Source organism: Zootoca vivipara, chromosome 12, assembly GCF_963506605.1.
Source record: "Zootoca vivipara chromosome 12, rZooViv1.1, whole genome shotgun sequence".
NCBI lineage: Eukaryota > Metazoa > Chordata > Lepidosauria > Squamata > Lacertidae > Zootoca > Zootoca vivipara.
The window spans coordinates 8380547-8400470 of NC_083287.1; the positions used below are offsets into that span (position 1 = coordinate 8380547).

At 42.9% G+C, this 19924-nt stretch overlaps 1 protein-coding gene across 1 annotated transcript; it reads left to right on the forward strand.

Annotated features, from left to right (window-relative positions):
- The first annotated feature begins 9524 nt into the window (after positions 1-9524).
- On the forward strand, positions 9525-10538 carry NEUROD6 (neuronal differentiation 6). Its single transcript, XM_035129638.2, has one exon. It carries the CDS (start codon positions 9525-9527, stop codon positions 10536-10538), a length of 1014 nt encoding a protein of 337 aa, XP_034985529.1.
- The last annotated feature ends 9386 nt before the right edge of the window (positions 10539-19924 follow it).

The following is a 19924-nucleotide window of genomic DNA, read 5'->3' on the forward strand; positions in this document are numbered from 1 at the left end:
CTTATCTCCTTGGCTCTGGGGTCACATAACTCCATGCTCTCCAACATTTCTCCAAGGAAAATAGGAAAAAACAGTAGCACCTTAAAGACCAACTAAGTTTTTATTTTGGTATGAGCTTTCGTGTACATGCACACGAAAGCTCATACCAAAATAAAAACTTAGTTGGTCTTTAAGGTGCTACTGAAGGAATTTTTTTAATTTTGTTTCGACTCAGACCAACACAGCTACCTACCTGCAACTAGGAAAAAACAGGACATTCTCGGATCAAATCAGAAACCGGGATGACTTCCATAAATCTGAGGTTGTCCCTGGAAAATAGGGACACTTGGAGAGTGTCACTGGTCTCTAAATAGCCACTTGTGTCACCCATAGCTGCCAAGTTCTCCCTTTTTTTAAGGGAAATTCCCTTATGCTGAATAGGCTTCCTCGCGAGAAAAGGGAAAACTTGGCAGCTATGGTATACCCTTGACCGAAGAACGGTACACTCCTTCTATCTGGGAAGGTCGTCCTCTTCCACCGAGCGCGCAGCTTCGGGAGGGACGCACATGGAGCGGTGAGGGAGGAAGGGGACACCCGCCTAGCCAGCCAGATCAGCCGAATCAACCCTGGCGATCAATGGGGTGACAGATGTCGCAGCCAGATCGCCCTCACATCCAATTTTAGACCATCCTACTGAAGCCCAAGTGGAGCCTGTTTTAATAACCCCCAATCTTCAATATGGCAGTACATTCCATGGGGATGCTAAGCCTGTGCAGGAACCAGTGGGAGATTCGACAGCCCTTTGGTCAAACTCGGAAGCTGTGGCACGGCTGAACGCCCTTTTGGAGGCAAACCGAAAAGGTTGCCTTCCACCTGCCTTACATTGCATGTTCCCTACAGCAACTGTTGACCTAAAAGGTCCATCTCCCTCCACCTTAGATGCAGAGGCCATGGATCTGTCACTAAGTGATACCCCTGTGCATCAGGACTTACCCCTGCAGTTACCAATAATTAAGCCCCAGTCTTTGGCTGTTGCTGCAGTAAGTGAGGCTCGGAAACTGTCTGGCAAGCAAGCTACAATTACTTCCTTCTTCCAGCCTATTGCTCCCCCTTGTAGCAGGCATTCCCGGGTGGATTTCTCTGAGCAGATTCCGCAAGGGCCAGCATGACCCAAAGGGGTGACCAGGAGGTCACTTACTTTCTTATCCTGGAATGTAGCTGGTATTAAACCTAAGTTGATGGACCCATCCTTTGTTGCTTACATAAAAAGCAACCGTATCCTTTTACTGCAGGAGACATGGGCTTGTGAGGACTTCTTTTTATCAGGGTATAAGGGCTTCTACCTGAGTGCAAAACAGAATCCGTCATCACCAGGTAGGCCGCAAGGTGGGCTGGCTACCTTTGTCTCCTTGGCCTTAAATCTCCAGGCGGAACAAATCGACATCCAATCGTCATCCATGCTAGGTGTAAAGCTACAAACAGCAGAGGAAGTGTTTGTGGTAATCAATGTCTACCTGCACCCAGTTTATAAGAAAAATCTGGTTGACCAGAGATGGAAGGAAATTCAGTCGACACTCGAAACTCTCCTCGATAAATACTCTGAAGCCACCTTCCTGGTCGCAGGAGATTTTAATGGCCGATTGTCTTACTCTGATAAATCCTTATTTACTAAATACAAGAAATACCCTCCATTATCCATCCTAACTACAGACCTTTTACCCAGGAACTTTAAAGACAGTGTTGCCACATATGCAGGCCTTAAATGTAGGCAAACCTTGTTGGCCCTTAATTTTCATCTGTTAAACGGAGCTCTTAGTTCTGATTACCCAGCTGAATTTACTTTCTGGTCAGGTTCCCGAGCCTCTACCATTGATTTTATCTGGACATCAGTAGAGTTGATTCCCAAAATCACTAACTTTAAGGTGGTAACAAGGCTGGAAAGTGATCATTTCCCCTTAGAACTTTCCCTGACCCTGGCTGGAAATCTGGACACGTATTCCTGTGTGCCTTTAACAAACAATCAGCTGCAGATGAGGCCTATTGCCTCAAAATGGTCCGACAAAATGGCTCAACGGGTAAATGAATTCCTTTGGTCTGACCAACTTCAAGCGACAAGGGACTCCCTTATCCAGGCAGATGAGCCACTGCCAATATATGATAAGCTAGTAGATCTGCTAAAACCATCTATGGCTCGGGTTCCGGTAATGAATAGTAATCATTTCCCTCATAAAAAGTGGTTCGATGAGGAATGTAGACACTTTAAGAGCCATCTGTATAATGAATTCTTGGCATATAGGGCATCAAATGATCCCGTGCCTAGTAGTCACCTTATGAACCTCAAGAGAAAATATAAAGCTCTATTAAAGGATAAGAAGCTTGCGGCAGAAAGAAACAACTGGAACAACCTTCTAAAAGCTGCAGAGAATAGAAATCCCTCCTCCTTTTGGTATCAAATTTCCCAATATCTGGGCAGACCGTCGATAAGGATAGAACCCCAAATTTCAGCTGACACCTGGGAGAGCTTTTTCGCTGATTTATATGCAGCCCATGCTGCTGGCGGAGAAAGACCAGATTTGGCCCCCATGCCTGAGTGGGACCCAGTTACCTACTCTGAAGTGGAAACACTTATAGACCAATTTAAGGCGGGCAAGGCACCCGGAGATGACCTTATATCCATTGATGTTATCAAAGCTAATAAGGATTGGTGGTGCCCACTCCTAGCAGCACTTTATACTCATATAAATAAAACAGCGAAGTTCCCCCCAAGCTGGAACTCAGCACTGATTGTATTAATACATAAGAAAGGGCCGCGTACTGACCCGGCCAATTTCAGGCCAATCAGCTTGCTGAATGTTATCGGGAAGATTTACTCAAGGTTTCTGCTCAATAAATTAACGATCTGGATGGAGAGCAATAATATTATCGCAGAGGAACAAGCGGGTTTCCGCCCTGGAAGATCGACAACAGACCAAATTCTAATCCTGAACCATCTGGCCGACAAATATGCTGGCAAAGGCCTAAAAGCCCTCCATGTCGCCTTTATCGACCTTAAGCAGGCCTTTGATCTAATCCCCAGGAACCAGCTATGGACAAAACTGGCAGCGACGTCTATTGACCGCCGCCTCCTTTTGCTGATTATGAATCTGCATACAAATACCTTCCTGAGAATTAGGCTAGATGGCAAGGGGTTAGTCTCTAATCCGGTTGCCACCACTAGAGGGGTAAGACAGGGCTGCTTGCTTGCCCCTGCCCTATTTAATTTCTATATTAACTCACTAGTGGCCCATATGACCAATGCTGCTTTCCACCCGCCAAAATTAGCAGGTAGAGCCTTGAATGTCCTCCTGTATGCGGATGACGCCGCCCTTTTAGCTACCTCCCCCATTGGGTTAAGGAGGATGCTTCGAGCTCTTCATGAATACGTGACCCAACACGAGCTCCATCTTAATTATGCCAAGACCAAAATAATGGTCTTTGCTGCTCGACCAAAACCTAATTTGTGGTCAATTAATGGTATTCCCATAGAGCAGGTTAGTTGCTTCAAATACCTGGGTCAGATAGTTCGATCAAACAGGTCCTTCTTGGCACACAGAGAATATATAGCCGCAAATGCTTCTAAAGCAGCTCTGTTGATTAGATCCCTGTACTCCAAGAAACAGGCACAAACAGTGGATGTTGCCCTGCGACTCTTTAAAATGAAAGTTCTCCCACTACTTTTGGTGGGCATTGCCTTGGGTACGCGTAGGGACTTTGTAAGATTGGAATCCATCCAATCACAATTCCTCAGGGCCATTCTCAGGATCCCCCCTTCTGTTGCGGGTGCGATCATGAGATTGGAGACCGGTTGCCAAGCCTTTACGTATGTGGCCCTGAAAGCGAAATTATGGCTATGGCTCAAACTATGTTTCAGACCGATGGGTTTGGCCCCCCTGATTCTGAGGGATAATTTTAAATCTCCATGGGAAAGGGAAGTGGTAGAGGAAGTGCAAAAGTGCGGTCTGTCCTCCCTTTATATTGAGTCCATGACGTTCAGTCGCGCTAAAGCGATGATCGCTCAGAGATTGGGGGATATCGCCAGACAGGAGGACATAGCCCGCGTGAAATCTGGGATGTTTTTAGGGGAGCAGGTGTATCGGTCTGCACCAGCCCGTTACCTGGCGGATATCCACTACGTGGAATACCGCAGACTACTTACTGCGGCTAGACTGAATGTCCTTGATTCGGCGGTTTTGAGGGGAAGATTTGGAGGAGTCCCATATGGTCAGAGAATGTGCCATTGTGCCTTGGGTGAGGTAGAATCCACAGAACACATTCTACTGAGTTGTCCCTTTTATAATGATTTAAGGCAATATCTTATAGACCCGTATTTATCTCAGTTTAGTTCCCGACCAAGAGAACGGCAGGCAGCATATTTGCTAAACAAGCCCACTGGGAAAATAACCTTCTCAGTGGCTAAATTCCTTTTCCTGGCGCTCAAGTGTCGGAAACGTATAATCGAATGTCTTGATGTGGGTTACCTGTAGGAGGTTTAGTAGTGCGGTCATACCCCATTTATGTATCCCGCTGATGCCCTCAGTTTTATATTTTTATGTATCCCGCTGATGTCTTCAGTTTTATATTTTTTATATTTTATGTATCCTCCTGATGCCTTCAGTTTTATATGTTTATCTTTGTATTGTGAAATGTTTTTGTTCTGACTATCGGTCGAATAAAGTATATTGATTGATTGATTGATTGGCAGCTATGGTGTCACCCAACATGAGGGCCGGGTATGAAAGATGCCTGCTTAAAGGGCAGAAACAGAAGTAGAACACCATTTCCCAAACTGCGCCCGATTAATTTTTTTGTGGGGCATTTTGTTAAAAGCACTTGGAATGTTTTAACAAAATAATTGGCAGTGCCAGGTTTCTTGGGGAAGGGCTGTAGTTCAGTGGACAGTGCATACTCTTTGCATGGAAAATGTCCCATGGCGAGCTGTTGCCAGTCAGTGTGGACAATATTGTGCTAGGTGGGCCATTGGTGTGGGGAAGGCAGCTTTTCATGTCCCTACTAGAAGTCAGGTGTGGCTTCATTGCTGGGAGAGGAGCAGCAAGAAGCTAGAGGCATTGAATGCTCTGCACATATTCAAGCCAGTTTCTTCTCTTGCTGCATTCTTACCAGATCCAGAAAAAGAAGGGGGACTTTGGGGTGTTATGTATTCTGTGGTGCACTGATATTCTGGTAAACCCATATTTTGACATTATTATTTAGGATATTCCCATAATTTTACACAAGAGGTCTTTCTGAAACACAGGCCCTTATTATGCCACCAGATCACTAGGCATCTCATCTTCTCAACAGCTGAAAGCAGCACCATTGTGCATGGCGGTCACAGAATTTGGCCCATAATTAGGAACTGGATGTATTGGATATTTAATATCATTCTTTTGGCCTTCTAGAACCTTACAAAATGGTGCATGCATATTAATAGGCATGCATGTGGTTTGCATATCATGGGATTGTATTGGGAAATAAGTAGCAGAAGGCAGGGAAAATCTTTATGTAAAGTTATTAGGAATGCACAGAATATGCTTTTAAAACCTTGCTGCTGCTGCTGCTGCTGCTGCTGTTGCTGCTATTTTGCATTACAGCTATTTTTTTATTTAAAAAACTGTTAAAAAGCTGCATGATGGATTTAAAAGATTGCAAAATTGAATGTTAATAGAGCCTTTCCTGATTTGATCATCTTCACGGTGATATGAAACATATTTTGCAATTGTTTTGTCGTTGTTGTTTTTTTTAAAAAAAACTTACGGTAACAGAAGAAAGAGAACGAGGGGAAATCATTTTACACTGATTGGAAATACAGTACTACAGTTCGTAGCATGGCAATTTATTACTATGTAACGCTGCCTAGAGTTTTGAATGTTCACTGGTTATTTTTTGTGTGACACTTAAAACAGGGTCTCGCTGTTCAGGGATCTGTAACTCAGTATTTGTAGCACGCGGAACATACAAAATCTGTTTAAAGGGCTATCAACTGGCCTCAGGACCTTGCAAAAACGCATCTTTTTTTTCTTACCACAAAATAAGGGTCACAACTCTGTTTCATGGTAAGCAAAACCTAACAAAGATTAAAGTATTCAGCAATAGATGGAAACACTTATTCAATAAGCTTTGGGTAGGGCATGTGGGAGGCCACTTGCCACACAACTTTAAAACCTTGCCCCCATTGAGATGTATTTCTTTTTACACACAAGCCTAATTTAGATTACGAGCTAATGGCCTGTATCTTCTTATGGCAGTAAAAAAACGTAGAGAACGTGAGATCCTTAAGCTAGATTTCTAGCTGCTAGAGGCATATAAAATAGTGGCTTAAATTGATTTTTTTTTAAGTTTCCTCTTTTCTTTAAATACCCAAACAGTTTAAAAAAGATTTTTTTATTAATAATAGGAGCAAGATCAAGGAACATTAATGTCAAAATTGGGTCCACTGTGAATTAGAGGAGATGAGTCATTAAACCTTTTTGTTGAGAAAGCGGGGTGGTGGGGAAGGGTTGGGGGTGTGGGGAGAGAATAGAGTCATATTGGAAATGCTGACACAGCCCCATAACAATAGCAGCTCTGCCAGGGATTACTTTAATTCAAAAAGCAAATTGTGCTATTGTTTTTTTTTAGTTCAAGTGGGGAAAGTCGCAAGAGGAACAATGTTGCATGAGGAATTTTTTTTATATTTAAAAAAGAACACTTTATTTCCCATGTCAAGTAATACATTTAAATATCGATTATGCCTATGACTTCCTGGAGATGTGCTACTCCATAAAAAATAAGGTGGAGTTTGCCAAAGGCACTCTGGCATGCTTTGCTGAAGGGGGGGGGGCAGAACGAGATTGCTAGCTCCATTTAACCATGTCTTGCCCGCTGTTGTTAATGATGATAACATGACAAAAATTGGGGGGGGGGGCTGTTAGTTCTGGAGAAGCAGCTACCAGCAAAAGAAAGAGAATGCAGAGTGCAAAAAGAGAAGGGATCAAAAATAGTGGAAGGATAATCTGGAGTAGAGAAAATATTTCTTTAATTGGTGTGGTTTTTTTTAAAGCAATTAGAAAAGCAGATACAGTGAGTGAAAATACTTTTCCTGTTCTGTAATATTGACTGGGGTGGGTTATAATGAAATCATGCAAAGGGGAGGGAAAAAAGGGATGGCAATATCAGTGTGCATCCGGAGGCAGAAACCACCATGTACTGTAATTCTAAGTTGATTTTTTTCTGCTTTTCTCCCACCCACCCCTCTTTTTGTCTCTTCCATCATATATCAAAATCACTGAGCCTGCACTCCTGAAATCATTACCCTTCCTTCTGAACAGACATGTATAGAATTGCACGGCAAATAAAGAAACTGAAATTGTTTCCTGCACCAAGTCCAAGTCAAGCACAGATGGATTCAAAATTCAGAGAGATAATTTTTTGGAACATGAACACACTCACACACGGTGCCCAGTCATGCTAGGGTCAGGGACTAAGTTCAGCTGCCTCGCACCTGAGCCAGAGTTGCTTAAGTTAGGAGTGGTCAAAGACTTCTCCCGATTCCCACTTTTTCGTGGAAGAGAGCAGGCTCCTCTCTTCAAAGCACCCAAGCGTGTTCGTGGCATTCTGATCAATTCGACAAAAACCCTTTCTTCAATAAACACCAGCTTATTATCAAGCAGAAAGCAGATATACCTGTGGACAGGGACAAAAGTGAAATGTTGACATTTCTGCCCGTTCGACAAAACTCACAGAACTGCACCTACTGCCTCTGAAACGCTGGTGTGGATTCTCTATCTCTCTCTCTCCCCCCTATCAGCCTAACCTTCTGTGTTGATACATAAATGCTGGTACCCACTTACAGGGATGCCAGATGATCAGTGCAGAATGAAGGTCCCAGGAGAAAAGATCACATGGTTTTCTCTGCCCTGTGACGTCACCAGCAGATGGCATGGGTACCAGCTCTGGCAGTTGGCATCAATGTCACTTTTTAGAGATCAATGAGATAGTGCAGATATACACAGATCTAGACTCCAGGAGACGATGCGACAGACAGATTGAAAAGATTTGGAAGGCAAAAATGAAAACTGGCTATTGAAAGACTTTTTTTAAAGGCCAAGGTAATGCAAATTCGTTTATAAAACCGATATAATATTTAACTGAATCTGCTGAGTGTGCATGCAAGTATGTGAAAGATACAGGTTACAAAGCCTTGTGTTTTATGAATGCTGTGCTTCCTTCTTCTTCATCCGATTCAGTGATTCTTAAATGTTGTTGCATACTTTCACTGATTATGTAATACTGTAAGCGGGCTATGGACAATACTCAGAGAGTTAATCTTGTGATAAAGGGCTTAGTTTTGTTTTGTTTGGGTTTGTTTGTTTGTTTGTTTTAAAAAATGTGCATGTTTAAAAGTCCCTCGCCTCCTTGTTTGCGAATTTGCATTTGCGTATTTGTTTGCCAGTTTGAAAATCCTGATATACGCTGCTTGAAAAGTGAGTACAGGGGCAGGAACAATACAACGAGAAGCAAATTGTTTCTCTCTCAACAACCCCCCCCCCCCCCCCGCTTTTCATTCTGAATTCTGAACACACGTGCACAATTGCAGTCAGAATCCACAGTCCGTTCCTGTCAGATATTAGCTGGAGGGAAACGTCTGTTCCATGAAGAACACAGATGCTTCAATAGAATGTGATGGGGTATAGCTTCGCTGCTTCTGCTTCTTCTTTTTAATGAAAAAACCCAGTTAATTTTAAAATTGGGAAATTTTGTTTCAGATTCCACCCCACCTCACCTCACCCCCCGCCTTTTATAGAATAAAAAGAAAGTGTGCAATTTATTTTATTGCCAAATGCCTTCTGCAAATGTTTGGTATTTACACTACCCTGTTTTAATAGGAACGAAATAATCCACGTATCACACATTTTCCTACCGACCATTAGAAAAAGCCTCTCTTCGTATTAATTGAGTCACTGCCTTCTTTTCCATTTTAATTCTTTTCAATCAGTTCAGACTTAATTGTGATGATATGTGGAAGAATATGTGCAAACAAATTACAATTAAAAAGTTAAAGGCATTTCTACTATTACCTAACAGATTCATTTTATCTTTTAAATCAATTACCTTGCCTCATTTGAAACTCTAAGAGTAATTGGATAGTTGAAATGTATGCATTTTATAATTATTCTTTATGAATTCCACATTTTTAGAGGTTCTGTAAATTTGAGTTTTTTAAAAAAAATTAAAAGGGAAAGGAATAGATTTTGAATTTAACTTTCCTTAATTGCCAATGTTTTCCTTCTGATAGTTATATTGCATTTTTGATGTAGACCTTTGGACCAATTCAATGCGTAAATGTATTTTTTAGATGTTTGTGGGTGTGCATGCACCTACCAAAATATGCAGATGCCATTATTCTCAGTGCTAGTAATTATGTAAAAACATAACTGGAAATATGTATAATAAATGAAACCTTCACAAATTGATACACTTAAAACCTTGTGCTGGCATTCTTTCAGGTCACGTACAATTATAACGCCATGTTAACGCTACCATTTGATGAGTCTGTTGTAGTGCCAGAGTCCCAGATGTGCAGAAAGTTTTCCAGAGAAGGTGAGGAGCCGAAGCAAATCAAGAAACCGGAAAGCTTTGCAAAGCAGATTACGCACCAAGGGAAAAGCATCAAAAGGTCGACGGCGGAAGATACAGAGAAAGAGGAGGTGGAAGATGACCGAGAGGAGGAAGACGAAAACGGCTTGCCCAGGAGGAGGGGCCTTCGGAAAAAAAAGACGACCAAGATGAGAATCGAGAGGGTCAAATTCAGGCGACAGGAAGCCAACGCGAGAGAAAGGAACAGAATGCACGGCCTCAACGATGCGTTGGACAGCTTAAGGAAAGTGGTCCCTTGTTACTCCAAAACGCAAAAACTGTCTAAAATAGAAACTTTGAGGCTGGCTAAAAATTACATATGGGCTCTTTCCGAAATCTTACGGATTGGCAAGAGACCTGACCTGCTGACGTTTGTCCAGAACTTGTGCAAAGGTCTCTCACAGCCCACGACAAACTTGGTCGCAGGATGCCTACAGCTCAACGCGAGAAGTTTCTTGATGGGTCAGAGCGGGGAGGTGGCCCACCATGCCCGATCTCCCTACTCCACTTTCTACCCCCCCTACCACAGCCCAGAGCTGAGCACAGCCCCAGGTCATGGGACCCTCGACAATTCCAAGACCATGAAACCCTACAATTATTGCAGTGCTTACGAGTCCTTCTATGAGAGCACTTCTCCCGAGTGCTCCAGCCCCCAGTTCGAAGGTCCCTTAAGTCCTCCCCCAATTAACTATAATGGGATATTTTCCCTCAAGCAAGAAGCAGCTTTGGACTATGACAAAAACTACAATTACGGCATGCATTATTGTGGCGTGCCACCCAGGGGTCCCCTTGGGCAGAGTTCTGTGTTCAGGTTGCCTGCAGAGAGCCACTTCCCTTACGACCTACATCTGCGCAGCCAGTCTCTCTCCATGCAAGAGGAATTAAATGCAGTTTTTCATAATTAATGAGGAAAAGTGAAAACAAATAAATAAGTGGTCATTTACCTCTCTTCTCTAATTATGATAAATCGGATGCTTTTGCCCTGTCTAATCGATGCACCTTTTAAAAAAAAGAGTGTGTTTGCTAAGTTCTAAAGTGTGTCAACTATTGTGGGGCATTTTTTTTAAAATCTCTGTGTAAAGAATAATAATAATTAAAATAATAATAGATAAATAAATAATTTTACTTATCAGTATTTAATTCCAATACGGAACTTGGTAAGCACTGTGAGATTCTGTTTTAACTGGATTTCTTAAGGTTTAATACCCCCTTTCCTCTCCTGTTTGTTCCATTTTTTGCCGAGCAGTGTGTCTAAATAAAATTGTGGAGCCAAGAAAACGCACACTGTGTCTAAAAGTCTGCAACAGTATTTTAATTGTACAGTAACTATACCAATGCATGCTACTCAGATCAGATGAGTTAAAAAAAACTGATGTATTTATAATAATTAGAAATGATATGTAATGGAGAAGAGGTGATTTTTTTATTTTAAAAAAAACTCTCCTGAATTTTTTTTGTTTAAGGAAAAACTGTCGCAGGCATCATGAGACATAGTGGAGATGGTGCAGCAATATTTTAAGCTATGCAACAAAAAAGGAAAGTGCATCTGAATAAAATGAGTGGTAATCATTGATAATTATTCAGCTTAAAATTTGAAACATTTGCTGGCAGGGGCTACCTATTATTTTTGAAAGTTTTTTTGTCACCGTTTTGCATCCATCATTTTACTATAAATCCCATATGGTATCTGCACTCCTTTTGTATTATTCTGCCTTCACATGTAAAGTTTGTTAGAATGTACAACTGTGTTTTTCATTACTTATTTTAAATGCAATTAAAACATAAATGTTTTCAGCCATCACCATGAGCTATGATATAAAGTCAGCTATGTCATGCTGATTCAGTATGATCATATCAATGGATCTTGGGTGCCTTGTTATTTCTGTGCAATGTTATTTATGCTCATACTCTTTAGGAAGTTGATGTGACACAAAGAGAAGTTTGATCCATTCAATTAAACATCCCCAGTAAGTGTGCTCAGGACTGGAGCACTAAGGAGGTAAATATCGCTCCTTTAGTGCTCCAGTCCAAACAGCCCATAGAGAGAACTGTACTGATAAGGCGGCACGAAAATTGTAACCTACAGGGCTATTGCTTTGCAAACTCCATCCATGCTGAGTTTGATAAATTGCTTACATATATTTCAGTGCAGGATTGAGATTACATCTGATTAGTTTTTGGATTAACGTATTTGATATTCTTGATCTATACGCAATAATAATTTTAAAGACTTGATTAATGGAAATCTGAGGATGAGGCGGGGGAGGGGGGAATCCCAGCAGTTTGTTACAAAATACCCCATGGAAGTTCAGCAAACATTCTGTCACTTACTGATTTTTGTATTTAGTGTTCATAAAAAGCAGCAAGAGTGTGGAAAAAGAAGATTTTCCCTGATTACTGCAATAATTGTGTGACACTTTCAGCCTAATCCCACCATATAAAAAGATTTATCTGGACATTGTGACTTCAGAAGAGTTTACTTTCATATAAGTGTGCTTAGGGTCACTGGCTTTATTTAGTATTCCGTCTCAAACATGCCAAATCTATGGTATTAAGTAGCATTCCCAAGATCAGAAGCTAAGAGATTTAGGATATTTTCTGGGTTTATGTATTCTGTGCTTTGTTTCTATACTATTTGACACATTTTCAGGGAGGGGGAATATTTATGGCTGGTTCTCCATTTGGGAGAATGGTTTGCAGTGAAATTGTGTCGGGATATCCTATATTTTATCGTAGTTTCCAGCCCACCTGCCAGGTAGCCTAGCAGGAGCTCAATACATCTCTTTTTGCTTGGGGGGGGGCTTCAAAAACAGGGTGGGAGACTTGTCCAACACCTGGCAGGCCTCAATGTGGGGCTGGTATGCTGCAACTTGCTTGCGGCTCACAAGTAGTACAAGCTGGAGTCTGGTTATTGTTCCTCCTTAAGCCCTTGGTACTATTCCTGACTGAGCTACTCAGCTGAGCACATGTTTCAAGACTGGCTCAAACACACAGTTGCTCTCCCCACGTGCCTCCTTAACACTTCATAACTCCCAGTCCTGGGTCTGAGCCACTTCTGTTGGAGAAGCATTGTGTTTTAGGTAACACAAAACTATATACAGTATCCACTATGTGGGATCTGCAGTGGTTTGGATCATGTTGCAGTCAAGAAGTGATGAATATGCAGCTGTTAACAGGTCCTCTCTGTGAAGGGGGTGGTAGCTTTAAAACATTCACACTTCAGCTGCATTAATAATATTTCATAGTAACACGACTGAGATCAGAGGGAGAAGCAGTTTGGTGATAGAGTTGCATGTGGCAGGTTCAAACCCTGGAATATCTGGTGGAAAGGATATTAGGTTAGCAGGTCTGACTTTGAGATCTTAGGAGAGCTGCTGCCTCTAAAGTAGGCCAGTGACCTGTCTCCACATAAGGCAGGTTCATATGTTCTGCATTTGAAAAGCTTGCCGATTAAAATTTCAGCAATCTGATGTAGCACGGTCTTGAAGTGTTGTTCTTGCTCTGATGAGGGTGGGGGGAGATTAAGAAAAGTGAGGAACCCTTCAATAAAAAGGTAAAGGTAAAGGACCCCTGACCGTTAGGTCCAGTCGTGAATGACTCTGGGGTTGCAGCGCTCATCTTGCTTTACTGGCCGAGGGAGCCGATGTTTGTCCACAGGCAGTTTTTCCAGGTCATGTGGCCAGCATGACTAAGCCACTTCTGGCAAAACCAGAGCAGCGCACAGAAATCCTGTTTACCTTCCCGCCGGAGCGGTACCTATTTATCTACTTGCACTTTGTCGTGCTTTCGAACTGCTAGGTTGGCAGGAACAGGGACCGAATAACAGGAGCTCACCCTGTTGCGGGGATTCGAACTGCCAACCTTCCGATTGGCAAGCCCTAGGCTCAGTGTTTTAGACCACAGCGCCACCTGCGCCCCACATTTATCCTGTATTTAAGTAAAGCAAACAAAAGTGAAGAATTCACTGCCCCCCCCCCCGCTCAGAAAATTGCCATGAGTAGTCTCTTATTTTACTGAGTAATTCCTAGACAATTTAAAAGTAAATCTTGAATTCAGAATACATATGTGCTTCAGCTACTAGAAATTTGGGGGACACAGGAACCTGCCTTAAACCAGGTCAGACTATTTGTGTGTCTAGCTCAATATTATTTATATGATTGGAATCGGCCCTCCAGGCTCTAAGGCAGAAAGTCACACAATGTGCTACCATATCCTTTTACCTGGAGATGTCAGAGGTTGAACATGAGACCTTCTGAATGCAAAGCTCTGTGTTCCTCCCCATATATCCCACAGACACTACAAAGTACAGCCCATCTTAGAAACCTTCAAGATAAAATGGATGTTCCTCCTCTTCCCCGCAGCAACTGACTTGGAGTTTGCAGCTTGCACCGATACGGCCGTGGGCATGTGTTTGCATCATGCTCTGCCCTGAAGCCCATGTTCTGCTCAGAGTACCCACAGTTATGGAATCCAGACAGAGAGGGGAGAGGGGAGAGCATGGCATTGCCAACTTCATTGGTTCCCAGTCTCAGTTCATAGTACAGGTAACTTTAAAGCCCTACATGGCTTAGAACCCAAGAATCTGCTGGTGTGGCATCTCCTATCTAGTCTGCCCTCTCATGATATTGCCATCACACAGTCTTCTCTAAATGCCCCCAATTTCTGAAGGGTGGTAGGTGATGACCGGTGAGAGGGCCTTCAGATGGCAACACTTTTGGAATGCCCTGCCTTTCCTGAAGGATACTCTAATGATTTTTGTTAATTATTTTATACTATTTTGGGTGAACCATGTAGAGGTTTTTGGTTTCTCTTGTTTAATTAAGTGGTCTATAAATTTTAATAAATTAATAAAATAAAATAAAATGTTACCGGTAGGCAAAAACATATTTGTTTCCCCCAGCTTTTGAACCTCCTAAGCAGAGGCTCTATGTTTTATTCCTCAATGCTCTCTGAGTTTAGGCTGTTGTGCTTTGCTGCGATTTCTCTGTATTCCCCCAACACACACACACACACACACACACACATGTAAGCCATCCTAAACACATCACAATGTTGAACACGGAGGATAAAATTCTAGAAATAGATAAAGCGGGTGTTGGATGGGAATGTCTTGCAATGACCAACGCAGGATGAACGCATAGACTTTTTGATGCAAAGAGATGTGTGCCTTTGCACAATTTGTCCCTCAGTCAAAGGGCTGGTGAAAGAAGGGCTGCTAAAATAAGTGGTCTAAAAACTGCAATGTCTTCCAAATGGAATCCTCATTTTTACAGACCCAGAGATTAGCTCCTTGAAAAAATAGCTATGAGTGAATGAGAGGGCTTCCCTCCTGTCTCCAAAACAAGGTGCAAATGTAGCTGTGCCAGTGGTGTGCGGTCAGTAGACAAGAGGGACTAGGCTTGTCCCCTAAATGTTCCTGGTAAATTAGAGTATTAAAGTCTGGAGCCTCTTTCCCAAAGCCCAGAAAACTTCTGCCCGGCTTAGGGAGGGAGGCACAATGCTCCAATGGGATTCAAGAGCTCTCCTGCCATCTTCCCAAAGCCCTAGCAGGGCTCCAGTGTCCTCTCCATAGCTGCCAAGTCTCCCGTTTTTCGCGGGGAAACCCCGGATTTTAATCCGTTTCCCACTGTTATCCCGAATAGAAAAAAATCCCAGAAATCCCCCGGATTTCCTACCTGCCAGGGAGGCTCCATTTCGGGTGCCACTCTGCCCATGTCTGGGCATCGGAAATCGGGCAGCGCCAGGGCTGGAAGTTGCTTCTACGCATGTCCAGACATGCGTGGAAGCGACTTCTGGTGCCACGCCACTGCTGATCCCGCGTTTTTCAGTGGGAGACTTGGCTGCTATGGTCCTGTCAGAGGCCTGGCTTATCCTTTCCAAAGCCTGGGAGGCATGATGCTCACACATGTGATGTCACGACCTTACACATGTGACGTCACCTCCCCCAGTTGCCCTTGCCAAGCTGGCACATCTGGCTCTGCGGGTTCCCCCTACAAAAAATTCCGCTACACACCACTGGCCAATGTTCTGGAAGACTTGCCCTTTCTGTTATGTGGCTTCTGTATGATGATCCAGGCATGCAAAATATACTGTATTTTCCCGTGTATAAGACGCCCCCTAATTTGGGGACTCAAAAATCAGAAAATGGGGGCAAAATTGCCAAGAGTTGTTGAGCTTTTTTGTGGGGTGGATCGCGGAAGCAAAAATCCTTTGCCTGCTTGCCAACAGCAGCCACCAATCACTTGGCCATTTGCTGCAGCAACAGCCAATCAGCAACAGGAAACAAAACCCCGTCCCCACTCTGCACTATCCATGTATAAGACGAACCCCAATTTTTGAGATGATTTGATCTGGAAAAAACATCATTTATACATGGAAAAGTACAGTAACTTCAATATATATTGAAAGGGCTATGTCTGGCTTATCCTTCTCTTCCCCCCTTTAAGAATAAAATGCAATGAACCTTAGAATGCAGCCTCATTATCTAGTTACATTTTGCACAGGTTGTACAAATTCCAGGTAGGAATTACTCTTTAAAAAATGATGTGCAAGATAAAAAAGATACAATATAATCTAATCAAAATCCCAAAGAGCGTTCAGACGTTACCTGTAGTACATCACCAATGCGTTTACACAGCAATCAATGGTTATGTCGAATGCTGATTTGCTAGAAAGAGCTAAAGCTGTTCTCTGAGAACAAATAGGACCAGAAAGTGAGATCCAGGATGGAAAAGGTCCTGTCTGGGCCCCTGGGCCTGGACCCAAAGCAAAGTAGGTCTTATTGAAGCAGCCTTTATGAGGAAACACTCCCTTATATGATAGACAAGAGCATTGTCATACAGAGCTGCCAAATGTTAAGAATAGGGATTGACTGACAACTCAATACAGCCATACGGTTACTGAATCTATACTGCAGGAAATCACCTCTGGGGAAAGCCCAGCATTGGACACAATCAGTGCCAATTTAGCTGTGTGGAAGACCTAGCTCTTCAAAACACAGAGAATATTGATTTTTCCAAGCTTTTCTTACTGTCGACAAAGTTTACTTCTGCTCTTCACAACACAGAGAGGTAATTTTGCCTCAAGTCCTCCTTGCAAACGTAAAACGTTTGATCTCAACCTGTTTTTTTCAGACGTCAGGGAATTATTAAATAAGAGCTGAGCTCTCATAAATGATAATCTCATATATGTTTTTTAAAAACCTCACAAAAATGTGGTCTTAAATGTATTTAAATCTCACCAGTGAACACGATGCCAGTTATTAAAAAGTAATTCTGGAGAAATTAGCTTGCAGCTACAAAATTAATATAATTCATTTATTACTTGCAGCCACAAATCAAACTGCTGTTAACACTGCTGTACACAATTTAATAGGCACAGTGAGATTCCATATGGCGGTAGATTTAGAATCCTGGTCATTCCATAGAGCCATCAGTAGAATAGTCTCATAGGCATGTTCAGTCTGCAAGCATTTATTGCAATTGTGGTCTAAAATAAATGTTTATTAACCATGAAAAGCAAGTGAGATCTTGTGCACATTGTTATAGCTTGACAGAAAAGCCTTTGATCTAAGTGGCTGGGTTTCTATTGTCTTAAGAGGGAGTTTGCAGCAGACACCCCATGGTTAATCCACCTCCCGTTGGATTCAATGACAAATTAACCACTGATTTGAATGGGTTCCAAATACACTTTGCCACGATTCAGCAGCTCCAGTATACAAATGGGTCTCAGAGGTGCCCAGTTCTGTGGTGCATATGGGCTGCTTCACTCTCCTCTGCCAATTTGAGAAAAAATGGGCTGATCCAAAATTTTCTCAGCAAATAATTTTCTGGCATTTTCCTTCCCGCCCCCTTTTTTTTTGAGGTTCTCCTGTACTGCTGGAGAACTCCTGCCCTTCCCCGGGGAGAATATTTGGCAAAATGGCATCTCATTTTGGTTTCACCACCCATTAATTTTGGGTGCAACAACGGATCCAGTTTTAATGTCATAGCATATTATTTCCATATTGATGATGGAAGCAATAGCTTCCACTGTTCCTTCCAGTCATTCATTGTCCCGTAGACCACTGTTTTCTTCATCCAGCAACATGAACGAAACATTTTCATTCTATATCAACATTTAGATTTATTTAGAGTTTCATCCAATATTAAGAGGGCCAGAATGCCTCAGACAAAGAATAGCAAGTGAAATCTCTCTGTTGTGCAAATTTGCAACCCGCAAATACATGGAGAAAATTTTGAAAAGCCATTTCAGCTCAGATCACTTGTGAATTTTCACATGCATTCAGGTGCTGGTGGGGAACCTCAGACACCAAGGCTGCATGTGGCTTCCCAGCCCTCTGCTTTTTGTCCCTCAAAATTATCCACAAGACACACCCTCCCTCCGGGATGATCCTCTTGTACACATCCTTGAGGTTTGCCTGGCTGCAATGTATCAATGAACTGTTATGGCTCATTTTGCATGCCTGGGTAGAGGATGGAGAGATACCAGGCCCATTGGCAGGCCAACTCTGCATTACAAAGATGTCTGCAAGCATGACATGAAGGCTGGCAACATCAGCCCCACCATGTAGGAATCCCTTGCAGGTGATCACAATGCCTGGAGACAGACAGTCAGGTAGTGCATCCACAGCAATGACCGAAGGAAGCATGACAACTGGAAGGAGCACAGAAAGAAGATAGGTCATGGTGCGCCTCCATCCACAACAGGACGCCTTCATTTGCCACTGCTGCAACAAAACATGTCTCTCCCATATCAATTTCCACAGCAGGTGCTGTAACTCTCTAATGGTTTGACCACCCCCATGGGTGAACTCTTCCACTGCCTCCTGAGATAGTCAATTGCCAACAACAACTGATAGCCCAGAACTCTAAATAAATCAGGGCTCAGCAAGGTTTACCTCCCCTGGCCTGGTTCACTCCAGCGGAGATCCCTCCGCGGGCCTGCCGGCGATTTCCGCCGTCTGCGGAGACGCAATTTTTGGTGTCGGAGTCTATGCAAACGCGATTTCCGGCGCTGTGGAAGTGAGTCGCCGTGCTGCGCTGTGCGGGGAATCGCCAAGTAGGCAGCCTGGCTCGGGGGCCTGTTAAATGACCCCCGTGGGCTGCTTGTGGCCCATGGACCGTAGGTTGCCGACCCCTGCTCTAAAATCATCCTGGCAGTTTCCAAACCCAAAATCGTTGGGAAAACATTACTGTCAGCATGTTCAATGTTCACACTGGTCAAGAAAAGAACTGCTCTCCTTATATCTGTGTTGAAAAAAGAATGAATTTGCTAGCAAAGAACGAGTGTGGCTGCTTGCTTTGATGCACAGCTAGACTCAGTTTCTCACAACATCCCCAAGACTTCTGTAAAGTCTCCTAAACTGAAGGGCAGCCCAAGACATTTTGCTGTCTAGCTCAAGATGCATAGCACCAAAGGCTGGACAAGTTATTTTGGCACCTGAGGCAAGTAAAATCTCCCAGATTCCTCTCCTATTCCCTAGCAATAAAAATCCTAAATTAAATAACTAGTAAATTTGCTTCCCTCTCATATCCCAAATCAGCCACCTCAGTCTGCCAAAGAGTAGACTAAACTCCTGCCAGCAACTTCCAGGAAGCAGATGAGGGTCAAACATGTGTTGTAGTGGCCCCTGATCTTGATCATACTAAACTAGAGACTCACTGGGAAAGAAATATTGGAATTGCAATATTGTAAAGATTGACTCAAAGTGCAGCTGCAGTGAAAAAGGCGAACTCCGTATTGAGGAACTTTGGGAGGAAATAAATAAATAAATAAATAAATAAATAAATAAATAAATAAATAAATAATGGTGCTTTTATACATAGAATCATAGTGTTGGAAGAGACCACAAGGGCCATCCAGTCCAACCCCCCCTGCCAAGCAGGAAACACCATCAAAGCATTCTTGACATATGCCTGTCAAGCCTCTGCTTAAAGACCTCCAAAGGAGACTCCACCACACTCCTTGGTAGCAAATTCCACTGCCGAACAGCTCTTACTGTCAGGAAGTTCTTCCTAATGTTTAGGTGGAATCTTCTTTCTTGTAGTTTGAATCCATTGCTCTGTGTCCGCTTCTCTGGAGCAGCAGAAAACAACCTTTCTCCTTCCTCTATATGACATCCTTTTATATATTTGAACATGGCTATCATATCACCCCTTAACCTTCTCTTCTCCAGGCCAAACATACCCAGCTCCCTAAGCCGTTCCTCATAAGGCATGATTTCCAGGCTTTTGACCATTTTGGTTGCCCTCTTCCGGACACGTTCCAGCTTGTCAGTATCCTTCTTGAA